Here is a 25579-nt window from a genome sequence, read left to right on the forward strand (position 1 = left end):
GACAGCCGACGGCCAGTTAGCACATACGTTCTGCGTCCGCGTGAGATTAAATAATTCTCCACACCAGCAGACGGCGGTAGTCTGGATTCATCATTCACAAAAGGAAACAGGAAGACCGAGGACAGATATACAAGCCGTTGTTATAATATGCACATGAAACAAAGCGCATTTACCGACCATTTTCCCACCACTCTCACTCACCACTTAGCTTCATTCCAGATGTTCATGTTGCTGTGAAAATATCCGTGTGTTGGAATGATCAGATGAGATGAAGATGAAAAATGAGAAGAGCCTTCTGTGTTTTTTCCTCTTGATCCTACTCGTAGGCGTGCTTTCCTCATTTCCGTTTCTCTTCACGTGCACTGATTCATTTAAACTGAACAGCCAATCAGAGTGATTTCTGAGTGATGCTGAATCGACTGAAAAAACTCAGACAGGGGCAGACAGGGGCAGACTAGAGCCGACGGTGCGGGACACACCGAAAAAACTAGACCGAATAAGTATTATTGGATGGTGATTTTGGAGCAGCTGTAAAGGCCGTTTTATGACAAAGTGCTTCACAGTGATGGGAGAAGGGCAGGACTTGTGTCAGTATAAGAGACTTCTCTTTAGTTGTTTACAGGCTCTCCTCCAGCATGACATTCACACACATGTTGAGGCTGTCAAGCTTTAAATCAGTTGGCCGTCTGGTTCTGACATGTTACAGCTCCGTTCTGCTCGGCACCTCTCTGTTTGACTTCCTTGTGTGCCTTTAGTTCCCGAGGATCTCTGCCAGTCCAATCCCCTGCCTCTTCTACCTGAGCACACACACACGTCTCTGTCTGTATGGTGCATGTACATGACTGCTGCCCTCTTGACCTGTTGACCTGACCATCAAATGAATCCACGTGCCCACTCCTAACCAGACTCCACTCAGCTGCCGTCTCTGTGTCTCCTCCAGCCTCCCCACCGACAACACACATGTCGTCTACACCGCTCCCTGCCAGACGCACAATTATTTCCACGGGCACCGTTGGCACCGGAGGAGAACCAGGCGGTCAGATGCTGCTGCACAGAAATACACCTCCAAGGAGTGTAATAAAGCATCGGTTTATGGTTCAACTATGAGTCAGGCAGGGTAAGAGAGCAACTGTTGGAAAATGTATATGATAAATAGAGCTGGGACAATACACCTATATCCCGTTTCAAGACTATCACGATACTTGGGTGTCGATTCGATATGTATTGCGATTTTTAAGTATTGTGATTCTACAGGTATTACGATTCAATATTACGATTTATTGTGATTTTTGTTAACTATTTTAACACTAGACCATGGGGGAAAGTTGAATCATACACTTCTAAGGACTTTTACTTTGGAAAAATTTTTGGGGGATTTTCAGCATGTATGTAGTCAGAGATGTCCTGAAGTCAAATATATCAGTCATTGTCAGACATTATTTATTATATTTTTTTCCAGCAACCAAATAAATCAAAGAATTAAAAACCTTTCTCTCACAGATTAATGGTATTTTCTTTTTGATTTATAAGGGTCATATAATGTTTTATACTTCTGGGGAATTCAATCCAATTAATCTTATTTCCAGATATGTATTTTGTATGTCCAGTTCCCTTTGTTAACACCTTATTTTGAAAACCGGACGTCAGTCAAACATGTATACTTTTGCCAACTTCACCAAGTCTGTTGTAGCTCTCCCGTCAGCTCGTTCTCGTTTGGGCTCGCTGCGGCCGACTGCGGTTTGTTTTGGTTGAAGGATACGGAACGGATATGTAGTCGCGTTACTCAGACTACAACAATAAAAGCGGTAACTTCCTTCTACCTCCGCATAGACTCAACTGAAGCAAATATATCGATTCTGGCATTAAAAAAATCAATTTCAATGTCATTATTAAAAAATGGCGATACATAGGTAAATCGATTTTTTTCCCGCCCTTAATGATAAATACTTTCAACTTGTGTGTGTGAGAGAGCACAATGTATGAGGGAGGCTTAAAGTGGCAGTAGGCAGTATATTTTTGGCATCATTTGGCTAAAATTCCATGATAACCTTTCAGCATATTGTAATTCAAGTGTTCTGAGAGAAAACTAGACTTCTGCTCCTCCTCATGGCTCTGTTTTCAGGCTTTAGAACATCTAGCCCGTGACGGGAGACTTTGACCAATCACAGGTCATTTCAGAGAGAGAGCGTTCCTATTGGCTGTGCTGAAGTCATGTGACCGGAACTTGGCGTTCCTTCAACAGATTTCACAGTGGCGGCGGCTTTCTAATTTTTACAGCTATAAAGTACACTACAAGATGATTCTGAGAACATCTGAGGAGAGAAATATACATTACAGTAACAGAATATTGATTCATATTTGATCAGCGCTGCCTAGTGACCGAGTTCGCAAGTGATTGACAGCCGGCTCTCATGGACAGCAGACCTCAGATCAGCTCTTACTGGTTGTTTTCCTCCGGTCTGTAAAATCTTGCAGATGCCGTTAGGAGCACCGGAGGACACAGAGGAACATGATTTTTTTTCAGGTTACCTGTTTCATGTACTACTGTCACGATATAGTGACTGTTTTATAAAAGATAACTTTTTTAATCATATTTGCTCCAAAATGCCTACTCCAGCTTTAACCCACGTCACTATCAATGCAACATCCATTATGTACTTCTCTGCCGTGAGTCACTGAGCACAGCAGTCACTGTTCCGACAGTCATGACTGCTACCTGCCTCTGACGTTGACACACACACACACACACACACAAACACACGCATACACACACACACACAGAAACACACATCTTCATCAATTACACGTCTAGATAGGAGTCTGAGTCACTCTGATGTCAGGGCACCCCCCCCCCTTCTGTGTGTCTGAATGCACAGGAGACGCAAACAGCTTGCGTCGTGAGCAGGAGCGCTGTTGACGTAAGCAGGAGGACTCTTTAGAAAACCTCCCATGAGACTCATTTCACCCATGAGTCATGTGCACCATTAGCTCCGACGTCATTTCAGATGAAAATAACTTCGATATCAGGATTTTGCGTCTTGAATCCCTAATTGCGTGCTGGTGATTTATGTGTTGCTCTCGCTTTGTGCACCTCTAAAGCCTTTTGAATTATACTCAAAGGAGCAGATAATGAGTGTGACTTCATGAATCCAGAAGAATTGACTCTGTCTCCTCTGCAGGTTAAAAAGATTTGTCACATGCAGGCACACGGTGGGAAATCAAGATTCTTTAGAGGGCCGCTCTGGAGATTACATTTTCCTTTTGTGGCTGCCACAAACACAAAACCCTGAAGACGTTAGAGGCGTGCGCTCATTTAACACACCACTGCTGCTTATAACAGGCTAAAATACATCATGTCAATTAGAACAATAAACATTATTAATTACTTAACACATGACATTATCTGGGGCTGACAAAGTTGTGATTTTTAGGTCGCAGCGGGCTCAGTTTTAAAGGTTGTCATGAAGGAGGCTCAAAATATGCGCTAAATTTTGGCGAGGAAAAACTGTCATGGTCATATGCAAAGGGGTTCCTTGACCTCTGACCTCAATATAAGTGATTTAAAATGGGTTCTATGGGTACCCACGAGTCTCCCCTTTACAGACATGCCCACTTTATGATAATCACATGCAGTTTGAGGCAAGTCATGGTAGGTTTGCCATGTTATGATGACCTGTGAGGGTTTCTGGACAATATTTGTCATTATTTTGTGTTTTTCATTGATTTACAATTATAAATATATACATAAATTTTACATAAAGCAGCATATATATATATATATATATATATATATTTTAATCGATTGACAGCCCTATTTTTTAACACAAAACAGCTTATACTAACACAAAATATAAAGATCCAGCCCATAAGTCATCCAATAAATATGAAATACTGACAAGTGATCGATATTCTCGTTGTCAGTTTTATTTCAGTCCCGTGATTTACAGTAGTTTTGTGCCATCAGATTGTCACATCAAACGGTGAAAGTGTCTTTAATGATAAAATCTCTGACAGGTGCTGTGCCAAAGAAATGAACAAAAATACGTGTTGTGCCAGAAATCTGCTCAGTTAACAACATTATTATTAATCTAGTTCTCCTTTTCTCTCTCTCATTATCCGTTACTGCTACCAAAACCAATAAATGACCTCATGAGAGCCGGCTGAGCTGTTGTTAAAGGTGCATTAAAACCTGCCGGCACTGCAGCGATGACTCACTTGTGTGATCTTTGTTAAAAAAAAAAAAAAAAAAATTGAAAAAGTCCCAGCTGAATATACAATGAACAGTGAAATGGAGTGATGACAGTTCGGGCTGTTCAGCTGTGGCTGTCAACGAACCGCAAGTGCAACCTTTGCACCGTTTTAACAGTAAAAGTAACATTAAGCCCACTCCTCTCCGTGTAACATCGATTTAAACTGCCACAGTTTCAGGAGCTGCTCCAGAACACAGTCCTGTTCCCAGCTGAAACATCAGGCATTTTGAGTTTGAAAAATTAAACAAACATGGCAAGTCAAATTCTCAACACTGTAGGGAAGGAAGCTTTCAGCTGATGTTAAAATGTGAAAATCTGGAATTATTTGGCTTCCATAACGGAGTCTGTTATCCTTTGTTTTCAGCAGGTACTCAGTCATCTTTTCATTTAGGATTATTAAATACCACTTCAGTAAATCCTTTGTTTCAGCAGCAGGTACTCAGTCATCTTTTCATTTAGGATTATTAAATACCACTTCAGTAAATTCACTTCTTAATGAATCCTAACGGTCAGAAGACTTTCTCAAACTGTTTTGGGGCCAAGGAACCCTCACAGGGGAGAACATTTTCCAAAGGACCCCCTCATAATCGTAACACCGATTAAGCATATGCTTACTGTCATTTGTACTCCTATAGATGCTATTTGTATTCTAAAAAGATTCAACCTAAATACTTCCGACCTGCTTCACAGTGATTACACATTTCAATTTGAATCATGTTAAGATAAGATAAGATGAGATAATCCTTTATTAATCCCACAGCGGGGTCATTAGCAATGTTATTGAATGTTAATACCACTGATATACTTTTAAACAGAAGGGGAATTTATTAAAATTAACATTTGGACTCAACTCAACAGCATTTATAGTCTATATTTCACGAAACTGATCTCAAGACTGGCATAGTCCCAATAAATCCAGAAATTTATATTTACCAGTCTAGCTGTAAGTGCTTCAACTTCAAAATAATGAACTCATTGCTCTGTGTCACAATCAGAACTTCTATTGGCCCAAAGCTAACATGGGTGGGAGTAATGGACACCATGTGTTTGTTTTATCGGTGCAAATAGTCCCCATCTGTAGATATGCACTTTTTAATGATACATTACAGTTTAATAATTTATAGCTAATTATTTTACGGACCCCCTGACAGAGTGACACGGACCCCTGGGGGTCCCTGGACCCCAATTTGAGAATCACTGCTTTAGACAAAGTGAATCTCCTCTCCACTTCTTTCTCCTGGTTTAAACAGTCTTTGCTGATGTGGGTCTATTTTCCTTCAGAGTAAATATGTGCTGTAATGAATCACATCCTTTCCACTGGACTTTGTGTCATGACACCTCGTCTCCCTTCCATCCTCCTGTTTTTCCTCTGCTGTCATTTGATCCGTGCTCCGCCACTGTGACGCAGACAGGGCGTCACTTTTTCCTACGTGGAAATGTCATCTCAATCAGATGCCCTCACTTAGGGGGGCGGGGATGGGGGCGGGGGGGGGGGGGGGGGGGCGGGGGGGGGGGGGGGGGGCTGTGGCGTCACCGGATCCACGGATCTGAACCTATTTGCCCATAAACATCAGCTCTGGTGTTCACCTGCTGCTGCTGCTGCTGCTCCTCCCTGTATGTGCAGCAGAAATCCCCTTTAATAGCCCTTCACTGGAACTCTAAATTTCACTTCCTCTTTGTGTCAAGTCAAAACAGTTTGTGTGTCTTTACTGTGTCAGTATGTGGTACACTGAACACTCCTCTGACAAACAGATGTGTTTTAAGAAAGCAAATATTCTTCATTTTGCTTTGTGTTTCACTCCTCATCACAGTAATGGATCAACTTCTTTCCTCCCTTCATTATGTCACTGTTAAAGAGTCCCTTTTTCCATTTATGCTTCTCCATTAATGACATACAGACTATAGCATAGCAATGCTGTAGTATGCTGCAGTGCTTTAGGTTAATTATTTAGTGTAGAGGATAAACTGTATGTCACTGTCTTATGTAACTTTTAAAAGGTGCAGGTGTGGAGTCAATCTATAAAAGTGAACAAATGACTGCAAACAATTACCAAAGAGCTACAGCTGAACAAGTAATGAGCTAAATAACATCATGATTTATTTTACAATTATAACTTCCTTACCTTAATGGGTTTTGATAAGAGTATTAATTTCAGGATACATATATATATATATATATATATATATATATATATATATATATATATATAATGTGAAAGGGGTTACAGTTGCATTTACTCCATTCAAAATAGTGTGTAAAATAGGCTCCTTTCTCTGTCATTTATTGTGGATTTCTCATGTGCCGCCTTTACTGAAGGAAAATGATTTTTTTCATGTGCAGTAATTCAGTAAAATCACCTGCACATCGCGCTGTTCCATGTGAAAGACAATTTTCGTGTCCACAAATGAAAAAATAAAAACATAAAGACAGTGAAGTGAGAAAGGGATCGTCCTATTTTTCCTGAGAAATGGGCAGCAACCTCAGCGCTCCTCTGACATGATATTACAGGCGGGTTGAAACCGGAGTTGTTTATGAGTGTACTCTAAACACACCACACCTGTTTGATCGCCTCTGACGTCAGGGGGTTTATTGGTTTTTGATATTATTATTTTTTTATTATTGAAAATAATTTTCCCTAAATTCTGCTTTATTTTACATCGAAATATGAAATGCGTGGTGCTATTAAACAGCTGGAGAACCGCTGTCTGAATGCCTTTTGCTGATGTTCTCGTTAACGCGCACGTGGACTGCGGCTCCGCGGTGCTGCTCAGGTGAAGTTTCTGCGTGCGCGGTATACCATTAATAACACACGCACGTGCTTGCATCGCATTCCATCCGCCCTTGGAGCACGTGCCGTGTTCCAAAGCTCTTAACATTTGGACAAAAACTGTCGCGTGAGCGCTGTGTCAACCTTTGGCATGTACTGATACAATATGAGACATAGAGGCCTAAAGAGCTCATCTGATCGATACTGTTATCTGTGTGTGAACGCATCATGCGGAGCGGTGACACACAGACAGGTGACACGGTAAACACACTAATACGTCCCATCGAGCTCTAATTGACCACCATGTGTTTCTGCTGCGTGTCTTTATAATTTAGGAATGTGACGCAGCTGAATTATGCGCTGCGCCCCTTGTGCGCGCGCCTGAGCTGCTACGCGCGAGCCCCGTCGTGCCGCAGAGAGCGAGCCGGTGAAGCGCGAGGGCTGTTATCACACACAGTGTTCTAATGAACGGCTCCTTGAAGACACCAGACATCGTTCATGTCCTCCAGTCGGACATTTCTGCTGATATTTCAGAGCTCATTTGTCCTCATTGCCTTATAAGGACATACTGTCGTGCGCGGCTGCAATAGGCCGAGCGCTGCAGCCTGCGGGAAGCCTGCTCTTTAACCCTTTCACTGCTGAATTAAATTCACTCACACCGTATGAAACAATGCAATGAGGGCTTTAGAGAGAATAGAACGGGTTGATTTAGAAAGCAACGCATCGAAAATGCATCCGTGCTGCAGATGTGAGTCTAATGAATAACAAAAACACATCTGGATGAAGGAGCCAGTGGCAGTAAGCAGCTGGATGTGGGATTTTTGTGAGCCCCTCTTTGTCCACAACAATTTTTAATCTTCACTTACAGCTGACATTTACAACGAAACTCTGGGTTTGTGGAGCCAGAGGTCTGTGCGTGTGTGTGTCTTCACCGTCAGGCCCGGGCCGGTTCATACCGTGAGTCATGTCTGCAGGCTCTCTGTGCCAACTGATAACGGACCCGGCTGGTGCCGGTCCTGTCGGTGCTCCATATAGTCGGATGGGATGCTGACCTACATCGCTCTCTTTTAACACTGCGAAAATCCACCGTGAAAACCAACGCGACACGGCGCCGGCTGACGTGTCATGTCTTTGTGTGACCTTGACTCACAGAGGACGCGGAGATATCTCCGCTGTAACATGCAGAACAGCACGCGATCTAACTCAACACGAGCACGGATTCATGGCGCGTTATCATCCTCCAGATGATCAGCTCAGTCTGACGCTGCAGCAGCACCTGATGAGGAAGGGTTGCACCGGGATTCCCCCGGCATATAGACCTATAGAGGCCTTGTTCTGGCGGCGGCCGGCGGGCACGGATCAGTGTAGATCCAGTGTAGGTCCAGTGTGGATCTGGACCGGGCTTTGGACCGGAATCTGGACCGGGCTCTGACTCTGGCCTTAACGTCGGCTGGGCCTATTATGAGTTTTCAGGTGGAATAATTCGTTTTGTGATATTGATTGTCTCATAATTACAAGTGAACACAACAACTGTCTCATGTGCCCCGCTCATCAATACATTGTGGATAGCTCTGCGTGTGTGTGTGCGTGTGAGTGTGTGTGTGGTAGGCTCTATGATGTTCCTGATGTGGCGAGACTGAAAACACTAAATGCAGTAGAAGGCCTCTCCAGGCTGCAGCATTAGAGTGGTTGAGCAGCGCATTGAGGCCATCTCAGCAGCTCTCCTCTTTCACAGCACACTCCCCCCTCCCCGCTCCACATCCAGCCACACAAGAGGCAGGCAGGAGGCGTTCAGTGTCTCATCTCAGCTCGTACTTTGAAGAACCACAATCAGTTTTTTGCGAATGTGCCTGCCTGAATGTCAGGTATGATTATTAGTCTCTGTGCAGGATTCCTGTATCATGGAAGTATAGCCTATATGTCGGTTTGATTTCCAACCAAACACATTAGCTAACTTCACACATTGGAACGTCTTCTCAGACAGAGAGGGATGAGGGAAAACTCGGGAGATCAATTGGAGCAAAGTTTCAGTTTATTTGTCATGTGCAGGTTAACACAGGTTCAACAGCACAATGAAATGTATGGGATGAGCGAACAGGTCAGCTCAGCAATAAAGCAATATATAAGTTAAGATAGAATGACAATAATAAGATAGAATAACATCAATAAGAAGGGCAATGATAAGATCAAATAAAATGACATTAAGTGTACATATAGTACTATATACATATGAAAATGAGGATTGTGTGTGTAAGAAAGTGACAGTATTTCCGACAGTATTGCACAAATGTAATGAAAAAGAGAAATGAGATATGGGTTATGAGATGAGTAGAAAGATGAATAATAAATAAATAAGAAACTTCACTTTCTTCCAAGGTACAAGTCTTGGTTCCCTGTCTTAGAGGAAATATTGCCTGTAATAATTGTGTTTTCTTATGGTTTTGTGCTACAACAGCATAGCAAAGAAGAAGTGTGCACAGTGTGTGTTCATTGATGCCTTAATAAGCTCATCATTTTATTCTTGCAGATACTGACTAAATTAGGTTGACTAAATAAGGAGTTCAAATACAAAGAAAGAGCTAATTAATAGTCTACAAAGAAGGTCAAACAACAAGCTAAACTAATCTATAATACTATAATTCACTCTTGTAGTTGTTGCCATGGTTTCCATACTCCTCACTAAATGCCACACCTTAGTGTTTTCATAGAAAATCGGTCTTTTCCTACATAATAACTATTTACAGATTGTTCATATGCCACCAAAGTCGTGATGACACGTTTTCCCCACAGCACCTGAACGCAGCACGGGGCCCAAACCCCGCCCATGTTACCTCCCTCTCGTCTGACGTCACACCAACGGCTATTTGCATGCAGTGTTTAGTAGCTGCAGCTCCGTCAGGCTGCAGAGCGAGTCTCTCTCTGAGTCTCTGTGAGGGAAAGCGAGGGAAGACAGAGGAGAAGAGGAGGAGGAGGAGGGGGCTCTAGTGTTTCACATCAGACGAGCTGCAGGAAAAAACCGGGCCTGAAAGCGAGCAGAAGGTGTCGGATAGCTGAAAGCAGAGAGAAGAGCCGCTCCTCTTGTATCTCGTATCGGAACATGGAGCTGCCCGCCGCGGGAGAGCACGTCTTTGCGGTGGAAAGCATCGAGAAGAAGCGCAGCAGAAAGGTTGGTAACAAGAGCGACTGAAGGACATCTTTACACACATGCACATGGAGAGGAGCATTCCTCATTGCTCTGCCTTCACCTTCTTACACGGACTACATGTTTTTTGGTGTATTTTTCCTGAGCTCATGTGTCAGGTGACGGTGCAATGAGCGCGTTCTGCTGCGTAAAGTAACGCTGCTTCTCTCCGTTTGTCTCCGTCCACAGGGGAGGTTCGAGTACCTGGTCAAGTGGAGAGGATGGTCCCCAAAGTAAGTCCCATTTTCAAGTCTAACACCATGCACGATGATAACACGCCGTTCAAAACACAAGTGTGTGCATCCGTGCGAGCGTGGGCGCGCATATGGGCGGTTGCGCGTTCTTGCTTTGGGCGCTCGACGAGTTGGCCTCGAGGATGGATGTGAGATGGATGTGGTTGATGTGGTTGATGTGGTTGATGGTGTTTCACCATGGATGCAATCCCCAGTGTGCCAATTAAAGGAGGACATATCTGTCATTGTTTAACAAATGTCCATCTATCTAGAACTGAGACGAGGCTGGGCCAATGGATTCCCCTCGCCCCCCCTCCTACAGCCACGCGTAAAAGTTACTCATGATTTATTACACGTGCGTCCACAGGGAGTGCGAGTGTCTCCGCGTGTTGTTTACACATGGACGTGCCTACAGATATGAGCTCTGGGAGGATTTACAAGTGAAGGGTCGTTGTGGTGCTAAAATAACCTTATGTCCTGAGCTGGTGTCTGTGAATGTGTGCCATGCACTGTGTGACAGGCCAATGTGTGCCATGCACTGTGTGACAGGCCAACGTGTCCTCACTGCTCACTGTCTGCTCTCTGTCTGCTCTCTGAATAGATACAACACGTGGGAACCAGAGGAAAACATCCTGGACCCCAGACTGCTCGATGCCTTCCAAGACAGGTGAGTTTAGAGTCTGATCAACCGGCCTCACAAGAGAAGAGGTTCACAATATAAATCACACATTATCACAAACCGGTTTGGATGAACCGTTTCTTACATTTCCAGTTCTTCACACAACATTAACCGTCTGTTACTCCTCCACATGTCTAAAGGAGGAGCTCTCCTGGCCTGGTCACTCTATCTGCATGTTGATCATAAACTAGCTACATAATGTGTCAGTGAATGTGCAGAAATTCAGCTTCTGTTGAGGGTGGGGGGGGTCATCAGACGGTCAGGTTAGGGTTAACAGAGCAAACTGTGACACTTTGCTGCATCTACTTTCTGTCACCTGATAGTTATTGGTGTGTCAGCATCAGGTTATCATGCTGAAGTGCTACCTGCTGTACCACCACCCAGTCACCAAATGCACCTGTGTCATCTTCCACAGCATACCCATCGCATTACCCAATAAACCAATTATTATTGATTAGGCTAAAAAAAATGTACCAAAATAAAAGCTCTGTTTGGCTAATTGCTAATTTGGCTAATACTTTCAGACTCCACTGGTGTACACTATTATTTCACTAGATTTCAGACACCCTGTAGAAATGTTTAAAGACATAAAAAAATGCTCTGCTTTGAATAATTATGTATATGTGATGTGGGTTTTTTTCACAAAAAAGTTAGTTAAAAATTATTGAAATTTTCTTCTTCTTCCTCATTGAAAATCCTAGAAACTATGAATATTGTTCATTTCTAGGGCTGTTAATTGATACAAAATATATCGTACATTTTTTTTCAAAATGTACCTTAAAGGGCTGTAAAGGGGAGACTCGTGGGTACCCATAGAACCCATTCACATATCTGGAGGTCAGAGGTCAAGGGACCCCTTTGAAAATGGCCGTGCCAGTTTTTCCTCACCAAAATTTAGTGTAACTTTGGAGCGTTATTTAACCTCCTTCACGATAAGCTAGTATGACATGGTTGGTACCGATGGATTCTTTAGGTAGGGTTAAAGCTGATCCCGCTACGATCTCCAAAAGATCGACTGCGTTAAAGAAATTAGTGGCATTAAAACAAATTTGCGTTAACGCGTAATCACGTTAACTTTGACAGCCCTGATCATTTCAAAAGTTGAACTGTGAGACCCAACATGTCTCCTACTTCACTGAACAGTCAATTCTCATTGTGTGTGTGTGTGTACTGGAGGTTTCAAATTCACTCTTGTGTAAGCTGCATATTGGACCATCATTGGCTTCTAAACCAGTTGTGATGTCACAAACTGCTCATATGTCCACATCTTAAACTGAGATTTAAGTTCACAAAGAAACTTCCAAGTGATGTAACAATAAACTGAGTGTGTGTGGGCTTTAAATCATGGCGCACGACTTTTCTTAATCTGCTCATGAATTCGTGGAAAGGCAAGAGGAAATGAAGATTGAAGTGAGCAGGGAACCAAATAGTGGTTTGGTAATTGTTATAAATCTGAGGTGTGTGCACCGTCGCTCAACATCCAACCAGAGGAACTCCCTCATGTTCTCTATTAGTGAAGGAGAATGGGCCTTCAGAGTGGGCTTCCATGGTGAAATTAGCTGCTTGGCTAACTGCTTAATAGTGTGTTGAGTGACTGACCAGACAGCTCCACATGAAGGACAGTGTCATTGAATTTCTTCAAAGCACGGCGTGCTAAACTGTCCCTGGCTTTTCTCCTGTAGCCTCCCTCACCTTTAGCTCGCTGAACCCTTTCAGGTGCAGGTCACACGTTCAAGCAAAACACCGACGTCACTCTGTGTGTCTGTTTTTGCAATTCTCTCTCTCTCCCTCTCTCTCTCTCTCTCTTTCTCTCTCTCTTTCTCTCTTTAAAGAGGAGCGATTTTATTGAAACTAATTGCGTGTCTCTCCGGGGAGCCAGATCGTCTGAACGCCAGGCTATGAAAATACACCGAGTCGTCATTGTAATTAGATGTGAGGGAGGAGGGTGGGGGAGGGGACTGACATCACTGGTGTCTGCGGTATTGAGTTACTGCCTCGGAGAGACTCGCATGGAGACAGGAAAGCTAAGGAAAGTCAGAGAAGGAGCTGGCCTTTATCTTCTACTGTGGATGCACACATTACACGGGGTATTGAGTGTTATTGAGGGTGGAATGACCTTTTTACAGCAGTTGAGGACGAGTGTTATGAGGTATTAAACATGAAGAAAGGTTAGGCTACTGTGAGAAGGTAAATACATAACAGTGAAATTAAAATGCATGCTCCCTTTTTAATCCGTGTTGAATGAATTTCACTTTGCATCGGGAACTCCAACCTGTAACGCGGGCTCAGCGCTTTCTGATTGAGCCTGAGGAGGACACCCGTGACGTTGTGTTGCCATGCAACGGCGACTCGTCTCTGTTAGATGGTTTCACTGATTGGCTGCTGTTTTTTGCTCTCCCACAGGGAACGCCAAGAGCAGCTGATGGGATATCGCAAGAGAGGACCGAAGCCCAAGCACCTTCTGGTTCAGGTGAGGGAATAATGATACTGCCTCGTGATTATCAGTGATGTGAATGATGAATTACAGCTATGCTTCAGATCCAGTTTCATGTAGAATTCCCTCTCAAATGAAATGAAGCAATATAGAAAAATATTGTTGAATTTCAGATATAAGGCAGATTTAAAGGGACACTCAATATTACACTTCCATAAAGTCACAAGAGGCAGATTTAAAAAGTAACGGTCAGAATGGAAGCAGCGATGGGGAGAGATATCCTGCTGGGTTTCCACCAAAAGTTCCAGTGACTTTCTCTCTTTGTTTTTTCTAATGAGTCGGGAAGCCGACAGCAGAGTCTCACTTTACTTTCAATGTTATCAAACAAAGAAAAATGTTTTTCCCTCGTCCTAAATTGGTCCTAAATCGACACCAGAGTACTTCCCTGTTTATGAATGAAGCGGTACACGAATTGAAGCCGTTGAAGCAGCGGAGTTGTGTGTGTCATCTCTGCAAACCGCCCCCCCGAAAGTTCCTGTACTCTCAGAAAGTACTACCCCATGATCAAGGCCTTTTTGGGGGGTAAAAAGGCCCCGTAAAGTAAATTGTCCGGGGGAAAGTTCCTGCGGTGGAAACAGGGCTTTATGGTGTTTGTCATGTTTACCGTGTTCACCAATAGAGTCCATAAGAACCTCATGTGGTATTCACGACTTCTGAAGTGGAACGTTTCTGAAAGCTCCGAGTTCACAATTTGTGACGTGTTTGTTGACGTTGTAATTTTAGTCGTATATTGTTTGTCTTCTTAATATGTCTGAGGAAAATGTTGATATTCCCAACAGCCTCATCCTTTTCCTCTGTCATTGTGTCTTTGCATTTACTGCATTATGTTACCCACTTGCTAGCGTGCTAAATTGATAGCCTCTGTGGCTTCTAGACGCCGACAGTAACAGTAATATTTTCGTTGCTTAGCAGCGGTGTTCTCCCGACTTAACCACTTGAATGGCAAATAGGGCTGGGCGATATGGCCTAAAATAATATCCCGATATTTTTAGGCAATATCGCGATACACGATATATATATCGCGATATTTTCAAATATCCTCTAAGCACTTCATGAATGCTCGATTTAACCCTTTGATGCATACAATCACACCAATATGATGATTCTTGTAGTCCCTGCTGCACACTGTATGTCTGCATTAAAACCTTCTTGTTTATATTCATTAGTGGTTTCGGAACTAGTTTTGGAACTATTTTAATCTTGCATGCAAAAAGGGGGAAATCACAAGTTCAATTTAACAAAACAGTATCTAACAGTATTCACTTTAACCAAATAGTTTTCTGGCAATACATGCTTTATATATTTTGTGAAATAAATAACACACACACACACAGTTTTTAATGGCATGTAATAATTGTAAAGTAACTTATTGTTATATTTACCAGTAAGCTGTTATAACATTGCTGATAGTAAGAATTATTATTTTCCCACTAGTGTAGAAAGACTCACCAATCACAAGGTGCAGCCTACTGTATGGCCAAAGCTCTGCAGTCTGGTCCACTTATTCAGGCTCACAGCTTTGGTTCTGTTAGCCCCGTTATCTGTGGTGATGCACACCTGACGAGCTTCTTTTAAGTTCCATGACATGAGAGCATCCTTTAAACCTTGCGCAATTATCTCGCCCGTGTGATCATCAAGTTGTTTGAAGGCAATTACTCTTCAACTCCCAGTTGTGGATGTAATGTACAGAGATACTCAGGTATGGCTCACACGTTCTGCTGGACCCCCGATCGGTATTTGTGGAGAAGTGGGTCTCCTCTGTTAGCTGGTTGGCCAACTTTTCTCTCACTGAAATGTAGAACTCCGGTAGAGCTTTCTCTGCAAAAACTTTGCTGCGAGGCAGTTCATATTTTGGATCAAATGTCTTAATGAGTCTTTTGAATCCGGGCTTTTCAACCACGCTAACTGGCGTTGTGATGTAGTTGTTTACAGCGGCTGTGATTTCTTTCCATTTTGCACTTTTTTGTCATATGGGATTGCTTTGGAAAGCGAGGAAGCCAGAGTCATTTGCTTCGGGGCTGGTTCTGGTTGCTTACATACATACATCAACTATATTCGATGTATCGCCCACCCCTAATGGCGAACATATCGTGCACACGACTTCCCATGTTGTAAATACGAGCTCACGAGTTTCATTTGAAGGCACCATTAGTCCCAAGACTTGGTCTATGTGGAATGCTGGATTCTCAGAAGCATTATTTTTAGACCCCTGCTCCTCAAACTCAACACATCTTAGGTGTTGGAATTGCTTCCACTTTGAAAATTGTAATATTTATTACAAACAATAGATGTGCCTTTTTCTTTAGGGACCAGCTCCCTGACCTAACAGTTGTAGCTAAATGCCTGTGAATCGTACATTTAGCGCATCAATCAGCGGTCCAAAAGGCCAGGGGAACCCCTCCGAGGAGTGTTTTTGTTCCTCTCAGGAGGGTGTTGGTGGTAACACATGGGATAAAGTCAATGACGGGACACAAAGCAGCCAGTGACATTCCTCGGAGCTGAGGTCACAGCCACAGGAGACACTTTGAAATGTCACTGTGACGGCCGGGCCGGTGGCTGGAAGAGCTGCACGGGAGCTGTGGGGGGGGCTGTGTGAACATGGACCGAGGCCCCTGAAATAAACGGAGTGCCTCAGAAGAGCCCCTCACACATTCCAAGCACTATTTCTTCAGTGCAGCTCATGGGCCCCAGTGAACCATGGCTTTTTGTTGCAGCCTGACACAGACACATGTGTTTACTGTAGACAGTTTAACCATTAATCAGACCCCCCCGCTGAGAGGGATGCCCTTTACTTTATGTAAAGACATTCCGTAATTCTTCATGTAATGTTGATGACGTGCTTTTGTGAAATAACATTAATTAACTGTGTGGTTTCACAGGTTCCTTCTTTCGCCCGGAGATCCAGTATTCTGGCTGACCTTCATGAGGCGTCCCTGGACGAGGACAGCTGTCAGAAGACCGGCCCCATCCAGATGCTCCGTCCCCAGGGCCAGCAGTACCAGCTGAACAGCAAGAAGCACCACCAGTACCAGCCGCTGTGCAGGGAGCGTGAGGCCGAGCAGCAGGCCAACGGCAAGAAGTTCTATTACCAGCTCAACAGCAAGAAGCACCACCACTACCAGCCGGACCTCAAGGGGCACGAGCCCATATTCGCTAAACCCAGAGAGGTAAAAGCTCCGGAGCTGGCGAACAAGGGGTACAACCTTCCCCCGGTGCTGCAGCAGAAGTGGGTCCGGGACAAGGACTCAGGCTGCCTGACCAAAGTCAAGGACATCACCATGGAGCTGAAGAAACTTCCAGCAGACCTCAACGGCCTCAAAGAGCCGGATGAGGTCAAACCTAAAGAGGATGCCTCACCGCAGTCTAATGGTGTCAGCAACGGCAAGCTAAAGATCGTGAAGAACAAAAACAAGAACGGGCGGATTGTTATTGTCATGAGCAAATACATGGAGAACGGAATGCAGGCGGCTAAGATTAAAAACGGTGATTCTGAAACTGCTGGAAAGACGCCGCAAGGAAGCGACAACAGCGCGGAGAACCACCTCGAGAAGATGAAACTCGTCAAGAAGCTCGGCCTCATGAACGGATTTGTGAAAAACCTGAAAGACAAAGCAACTGTTCCCAGTTCTGGATTTAACGGACGTTGCCCCAAAGAAAAGGAGCAGTCCCCCAAAACGGAGCCGACTGTGACGGAACAGGATAAACACGTCGAGGTCAGGGGTCGGGGGCAGCTCTCAGCAGATCAGCCTTTACAATTGACAACCAAGCCTAATCTGCTCTCCCTGCCTTTGGATAGGGGAGTTCCCTCCCCGCCGGACAAAAGAGGAAGCCAAGGTGGATTTCAAGGACTAAAGCGCCACCTCTCCGACACAGATAGCGAGGAGCACGGGAGCAGTAAGAGGTTTCTGAGCTCCAGGAGTATCAGCGCTCCTAACACTGTGTCATCGCCCACCCAAAGCATCAGCGTCGACCAAAACGGACACCAGGGTCACAGTGGACTGCAGGACTGTGAATATGCGGACCAAGAAGAACCTATTGACTTGAGCATTGTCAAGTCCAGGCCTAAAGCTGCCCAAGCTCAGACTGTAACACCAGCTGAAGTGCACACGCAGAATGAAACGGACACACAAATGGACGCACAGACAGAAATTCAGACTGAAACACAACAAACCACAGAGGAGGAGAAAGACAATTCATTGTCTGTTTCTAACCACGAACAGAGAAAAGAGGAGACATTTCCTTCTTTCCAGCCTTTCCTTGGGAATATAGTGATCACAGACATTACTACAAACTGCCTCACTGTCACGTTTAAGGAATATATAACGGCGTAACTGGACTGGACACCAACTGTATATATGTACATTAGATATATTTGTATTTTCAGATGCTTGAATGTACAAACGGACCCTTGATGTTGTTTTCAATTTGAATATTTCAGATTAAAAAAAAGATCCTTTTATTGCATTATTTGCATATTTCTTCTTATAAGCTCCCTGTTGTTATTGCTGGAGATTTTATCACATGCAGCATCTAATTTCAGCTATTTCAAACTTAGTTTAAGAAGCCAAATTAGGTCAAATAAATTTTGGATTGAAGATGCACTTAACTCTTGTAAATACTCTTCACTTTTCTATGGATGTAATTTGATTATACACTCAGCTGTCTGCATCTCAGATAATGGTGAACAAATGTAGGCTATATGGAGAATTTTGTAAGGAAGAGAAATTATATTGAAACATGGTAAATTACACTGTGTGTGTGTGTGTGTGTGTGTGTGCGTGCGTGCGTGCGTGAACAGATGGACAGATTTATACAAGGATGCATGCTGCTTGGACAGATTATGCTATTAGGCGTGCTTAAACAAGCAGATGAAGAGAAATGAAGCACCTTTCTGTCAATAAATATGATTTGCATTGTTGAAAGGGAAAACAGGCTTTTTAAATGAGAGATTATTAATGGTTTATGTTTGCTATACGCTCCTTTTATTTGCTCTCCGTTCAAAGGTAAAGTGTTTTTTGAGTCCTGCATCTGGAGATCTGATACTGAGCACAAGTCACTTCCATTAAGACAGCACATATACAACCCTGCCACTCTTATTTATTTCATGTTTTGGAGAAGTGCAGTGACTAAAACTGGCTCTTTTTTCACTTGAATTATATCAGTCACAAATCTGTGTTATCACTGCCGTTGAGCTGTTTAATCCAATAGATTAGCACCACTATAGAGCTGGGTGCTCTATGAATCATGATTCCGCTCCCTGCCTGTCCCGAGTAGGCTACACAGTTATGTATGATGGGATTGAATGGACTTGTCTTTGTGTCATATTTTCAGTAACTTTTGCAACGTTGTGGTAATTAAAAGTATGTAAAAGCACACATTCTTGTCATGATCAGATCTGCTCCCACCTTCCAGCACTATGTGATCTGAGGTGCATTGAAGTGCTCTGTGAGAACGATGATCAGATGCACTTTTGATGTTTTGTGTGCAGACTAAAAAAAAAAAATTAAGGCTTCCTATGATACATTTTGCAGTAATAAAATTGTTTGCAAGTGATGGACTTGAGTGCAATGTGTTTGTTTAAATAATCCTGACCGGGCTCATGGCTGGTATAACCTACATCACCTGTGACTTTGTGTCAGAATGACAGATTTTAAAGGTCCCATATTATAAAAAAGTGAGATTTAAATGTTTTTTTTTCTATAAAGCAGGCTTAAGTCATATAAATACTGTGAAAGTATCGAAATGCTCAATCCACAGGGAGATACACACAGCCCGTATTCATTCATCTCTGCATTAGAAACAAGCTGTCAGGATTTCTGTCCATTTGTGATGTCACAAATATACAATATTTAGACCCTTTACACAGATTTAAACATAAATATTCTAAACGTGTCCCAGTTTATTCCTGGTTGCAGTGTATGTAAATGTCATCAGCTGACAGGGAGTACACATGGACCCAAACTGTTGCTTAGCAACGCAATTCCGTCGCAATTCCGTCAAAATGCACTAAAATGGAGCGTTTCAGACAGAGGGTATATACAGGCATATTCAGGCCGACAGTATGAGGAAAATAATGTTTTTTTTAACAATACAGCATGTAAACATGTTCTAGTAGAAACACAAAATACAAGTATGATCCTGAAAATGAGCATGATATGGGACCTTTAAACTGTAACAACAGCTCAGGCCTGCTACATATGGAGAGCAACATCTTTTAATTAATTTGAAATATTCACAACCAATTCAACTGAAAGCAACTGAAAAGGCAGATTGCTGTTTAATTTCTGGCCTGTAATAAACACAAATGATAGTATGGTGAAATAGACATTACAGGTATGGGTTATATAACAGTTAAATGGGTTATAGAGCCTATAACGCAGAGAAAAACCTGAAGATCTGGAGATGAATGGACAATAGGCTCATATGTTCTTAATTGCTGTTCATTAAACCGACAAAGATCTAACCAGTGTGACATTGCTTTATGGTTTGTCTCTGTGATTCTCAAAGTGGGGTCCGGGGACCCCCAGGAGTCCGTGGAACTCTCTCAGGGGGTCCACGAAATAATTTGTAATAATTTATTTGTGCTGTATCATTAAAAAGTGCATATCTACAGATGGGGACTATTTGCGTTAATAAAACAAGCATATTGTGTCCATGACTCCCACCCACGTTAGCTTTGGGCCAATAGGAACTCTGATTGTGACACACAGCAATAAGTTCATTATTTTGAAGTCTCTCCTCTGCATTTAATACAATTCAACCCCACATTTGAACCAGTAGGCTTTTAGGGCAATTTGACTCAAGCAACAATATTGTGGGCCTGATTCTGGACTTTTTAACTGATGGGACACAGAGTGAGGGTAAATGGGACTCTGACCAAGTTTAACTCCTCCACTGGCACCCCACAAGGATGTGTGCTTTCACCCTTATTATTTGTCATCGACACAAATATGTGTCAGAACATGTGGAAAAACAGAACTATCTTAAAGGTCCCATATCGTGCTCATTTTCAGCTTCATACTTATATTTTGTGTTTCTACTAGAACATGTTTACATGCTGTAATTGTTAAACAAAAAACTTTATTTTCCGCATACTGTCTGCCTGAATATACCTGTATATTTACCCTCTGTCTGAAACGCTCCATTTTAGTGCATTTCAACGGAATTGCAACAGAATTGCGTTGCTAGGCAACAGTTTGGGTCCATGTTTACTTACTGTCAGTTGATATTAGTGGAATGTGTGCAAATTTATGAATGTCTCGGCGCAATTATTGACTCAAAGCTGAACTTTGAAGCTACATATTTGTGAAGCGGTGTGCAAAAAAGGGGCACGGTGTCTGTTTTGTTTGAGGAAACTGGCCAATTTCCACATTGACAAAACCATGATGACTTTATGTTATTGTCCTTTTATTAAATCAATCTTTTTTTCTTCAACTCTTTTTTTCAATCTTCTTTTCTTTGGTGTCATGGTTTGTCAAGTTAACTTTAAAGGTCCCATATCGTGCTAATTTTCAGGTTCATACTTGTATTTTGTGTTTTTACTAAAACATATTTACATGCTGTAATGTAAAAAAAACAACTTTATTTTCCTCCTACTGTCTGTCTGAATATACCTGTATTCACCCTCTGTCTGAAATACTCCATTTTAGCACATTTCAACGGAATTGCGTTGCTAGGCAACAGCTTCGGTCCATGTTTACTTCCTGTCAGCTGATGTTATTTACACACACTGCAACAGGAAATAAACTGGGACACATTTAGAATGTTTATGTTTAAAAACCGTGCAATGGTCTAAATATCGTTTATTTGTGACATCACAAATGGACAGAAATCCTAATGGCTTGGTTCAAACACACAATTTCTGAATACGGGCTGTGTGTATTTCTCTGTATATTGAGCGTTTTGATAGTTTAACAGTATTTATAAAGCACTTAAACCTGCTTTATAATATTAAAGACATGAAAATCTCACTTTTTACCATATGGGACCTTTAACATGATTCAAACTGAAATGTGTTTCTGTTTATCACTATCAAACAGGTCTGAAGTATTTTTGAAATGTTTTAGAATACAAATAGTTCTAATGGCATCTATGAGTACAAATGATAGTGAGCATTATGCTTAATTGGTTTAAACAATATCATTATGAGGGGGTCCTTGGGAAATGATCTCCCTGTGATGCATCCCTGGCCCCAAAACCTTTGACAACTGTGGTTTAAGCAACACTTGTATGTATATTATATGTGTGCCCTTGAAGAGGATTTCAGTCGTTTGAAGCTCATCATTTTGACCTGAGCAGCTGTTCATGTCAGATGTTACTGAATAAATCCTCCTGACATGCCGAGAGGAACAGCAGGAGGCGACTGCTTTCTTTGCTTGACCTACAGGTTCAACTTTAGTAGGTTGTATAGCCTACAGAACAGAACAGAACAGAACGGGTTGGCCGTGCTGTTCCCGCCGTTCATAGAATGAGGCGGACAGTTGCTGTTTCTCTGAAGGAGAACTGAGGCGCTTTAAATAAGCTCCGTCCTCTCCTGGTACACAAACATCCGTCCTGTCTGCTAGCATGTGAACGCAACCTCTGCCTGTGGTCGCTTATAGATGATTCATACTACTGGTCCGTTCAGACACAGACGTTCAGCTCTCGACCATTTCCTGCTGCTGCTGCAGCCCGCCAGGAAAGCTGCTTTCTGTGCGCGTTAATGTGAGCAACGACGACAGAGAAAATATCTGTCTTCTCCTCTCCTCCTCCTCTCCTCTCCTCTTCTTCGTCTCTCAGAGACGCGTCGCAGCCGCTGCAGCTGATAAAGAAGTGGAACAATGAGAAACTCCGGCCGTAAATTCCCAACGACATTATTTCCTCAAAGTATCTCACGGCTTGTTTGTTCATATGAAGGCAAAAAACAACAAAACTCCGAACAAGTTCTATGTTCGTCTATATCCGTTAAATAAAACTTGAACCGTTTGTAACTTGTGTAATATCAGGTCTTGTTGGTGATCCACCCTCTTCTTCTTCCTCTTCCTCTTCCTCTGCAGCTCATGCTGGATGACTGACTGAGTTGTTTAAGGCCTGAAAACGTTCTCTGACTCACAGATCCAGTCAAAGCCATGCAGGTGCTGCTGCTGATTTCACTAATCACAAATGTATTCAGGGGATCTTTGTTTTTTAATAGAAGTCTGGTGCTTTTGACAGGAACATCAGTTCTGAACCAGGTCTTGACAGAGTCCTCTTCAGTGGGCCCACGGGGCTTCTCCTCCACAGACGCACAGAAGTGCACGCAATGCAGATCTGAAACATTTCTAAATCAAGTCGCAGCAGATTGAGGCTTAAATACAGAAAACACAATGTTTTCTATACATCCTTTATTTAATAGTGAGTGTTGCTCCAACTCAGTCATCAGGAAGTGAACACATAACAGCCTTTAGGCCTATATCAATATATACTTGTGCTTAACAGTGACGCACGGATAACCCAGCCTTAATTGTGTTTAACCCGTGAGCTGTGGAACTTCTTTATTTTGTGAAAATTAATTTTGTAGAAGATAAAAAAATATCTCTGTCATAAAAGCAGCGCATCAGAATGATAGTTGTCCAGGAGATTTAGCCTCTCTATTGGCATCATGGGAAACATGAGTTCCATGGTGGAGAGGAGGTCCTGGTGCTCAGCCTGGAAGCTGATTCACATCTCTATATGTTCACATTATAGGAATCATTTTTGTTGTCTGTGTTGTATTGTCATTATGTTGTTAGTCCTCATCTAATGATGAGAGGATGGTACTGTAAGGATATACAAATAAAATTGACTTGATTTGGATGATATAAAATATTCATTTCAAATTCATTAATAGGCTATATATATATATATTTACAGTGTCACAAGTCTGCAAAAGCCGATCCATTCCTTCTGTATTTCCAGCCTCATTATAACTCAGTAATAAATTGTTGGAGAAGAAAAACACAGCGCATGTGCACTCAGTCATAATGATGCTTCATTTGTGCTGGGATCAGCTGGATCCAGTTTAGTGACGAACACTGACTAAAGCCCAGATCATCCAGCGGTGACTGATGCATCAGTGCTGACCTCAGTCCACATGTATGATTCAACCAGACACAAGTGGTTTAACGCTACGGGCCTGTGCGTGCGGGCTGACCTGCAGTATCATCCAGTCATCTGTCACTGGAGTTCAATGGAGAGGTGTGCATCAGCTGTTCATTCATATCTGTTAACACCATACAGCCTACATGTCTGCTGCTGTAGGAAGAGGATCTGTGGCCTAACATCTATTTTGTTCTTTATGGCGAGGGGGGAGTCAGGGAAAGAAACCCACGTTTAAAACAAATAAAGCTGGTATGAAAATCACCTGGAGAGACCCGAAACGGCCCTGCAGCACATCCCCGGTAGTTGCTTATAAAGAAGTAAATTGAACCTTAAAGTGGGGTCGGTTGCAAGAGAAAGACAAAAAGAGGAGCAGCCTTTAATTGGTTGTCTCTCATTGTGATCGCCGCACCTGAACTGGATCCAGCTGATCCCAGCTCGGTTAAATAATCCTCCACCTCTCAACAGCTAAACCTGCTCGAACCTCTCTCTCTCTGTCTCTTCCATATGACTAGGATCCATATTGCCTTTACCGGTGCTGATTTGTGGCCGTGTTTTTCCCGTTAGAGCGCACCCGGAGGAGCCAGCCGGCGTCTTGCCCGGATACAAGCCAACCAATGGTGTTTAGACGGCGGAGCGCTGCTGCACTGCAGGCGCGCCGAGACCAATCGCATCCAGTCTGTAGTCTGAGGTGCGCCCATCTTCCCTTTCTGTCTGCACACACTTTGTTTGTGCATTGAAAACATGCGACAGGAAAAAATGAGTGCAATCATAAAGTAAATCCTAAAATCATATAATGAGAAAAACCCTTGCGGCTGTGAGGAATAAATGGTGTGCGCTTCATTGGTGTATGTGCGCTCCGCTTCCATTAAAAGATTCCGATAAAGCTTTAATTACCAGCACGTTACAATTCCGCAGTAAATATTTATAACATGTGGATATCTTCTATAAAAAAATAAATGAATGAAATGTGTGTCTTTAGATGGATTTGCTCTCCCTCTCTGGGAACATTCTCTCGAGGCTTCAGCTCAGATTGAGGGACAAACAGTATGTCGGACTTATTTGGCAAATGTGCGCACGCATGGAAACAAATTAGTAAAGAATGTGATGAGAGGAGACACACAGTGTTCTCCACTGAGAGTATGCGTTATCCTAGTTAGGCCCGTCGCTCTGCTGTCTGCAAACCAAGGAATTCTTCAGTTCTTTAGTTTGAACTGATTTACCTTCAGTCTGGAAACAAATCAAACACTTTCACTATAGTGAAATACTACATTCATACTACTGGCATCAGTGCGTTCGCGTCTTAATGAAGACTTTTGGAGAAAATTCCACCCACCGTGGTTCATTTGTGCAGTTTGCAGACAAAACAATACATTACTCATTTGCACCTAACGAATTTATAGCGACAAATATTCTGATGACAAGTGAATTATATATATATTGGTTTAATAAATCAGTGACCATTAATTGTCTTTTATTTTTTATTATCTCTAAGTCTTTAAATAGAGATTTTCGTCTTGATCTCTGCGCTCAATTGTATGAAAACATAGACTATACATACTATATTATACATTATACAGACTATACATATAACCTTTATAGATGTGGGCTCACTGGATAAATAGTCTAGTCTATAAATTGTTTAAATGAAGTTGTTGTTAAGTTGTTGAACTCTCCCGTCGGTCAGTGCAATTTGTTCTTGTCTTGAAATCACGCAGAAACGGTTCATTACTTTCCTCTGGCTCAACACTTCACTTCATTCACTATTATAAAGGACCAATTTCATTGGTTCTCTTGATGTTAACCCATTTAATCATCTAAATGTCTTAAACTGTTTGATTTAGAAGCTTTATTGTTACTTTAGTCTTAATAATAATAA

General features: G+C 42.5%; 1 protein-coding gene across 1 annotated transcript; it reads left to right on the top strand.

Annotated features, from left to right (window-relative positions):
* Positions 1–9881: 9881 nt before the first annotated feature.
* On the top strand, positions 9882–19158 carry LOC119484781 (E3 SUMO-protein ligase CBX4-like). Its single transcript, XM_037763863.1, has 5 exons — positions 9882–10184; positions 10389–10432; positions 11034–11099; positions 13515–13581; positions 16485–19158. Exons 1-5 carry the CDS (start codon positions 10116–10118, stop codon positions 17934–17936), a joined length of 1698 nt encoding a protein of 565 aa, XP_037619791.1. The 5' UTR covers positions 9882–10115; the 3' UTR covers positions 17937–19158.
* The last annotated feature ends 6421 nt before the right edge of the window (positions 19159–25579 follow it).

The sequence above is a fragment of the Sebastes umbrosus genome, chromosome 3, assembly GCF_015220745.1.
Source record: "Sebastes umbrosus isolate fSebUmb1 chromosome 3, fSebUmb1.pri, whole genome shotgun sequence".
In the NCBI taxonomy this organism is placed as follows: Eukaryota; Metazoa; Chordata; class Actinopteri; order Perciformes; family Sebastidae; genus Sebastes; species Sebastes umbrosus.

What these genes read in the sequence shown, in the direction of transcription:
- LOC119484781 (XM_037763863.1), top strand. Translation starts at nt 10,116, where the DNA reads ATGGAGCTGCCCGCCGCGGGAGAGCACGTCTTTGCGGTGGAAAGCATC. An exon ending in CTCGATGCCTTCCAAGACAG is followed by an intron (nt 11,100 to 13,514) that starts GTGAGTTTAGAG and finishes GCTCTCCCACAG; the next exon opens with GGAACGCCAAGAGCAGCTGA. An exon ending in CCAAGCACCTTCTGGTTCAG is followed by an intron (nt 13,582 to 16,484) that starts GTGAGGGAATAA and finishes GTGGTTTCACAG; the next exon opens with GTTCCTTCTTTCGCCCGGAG.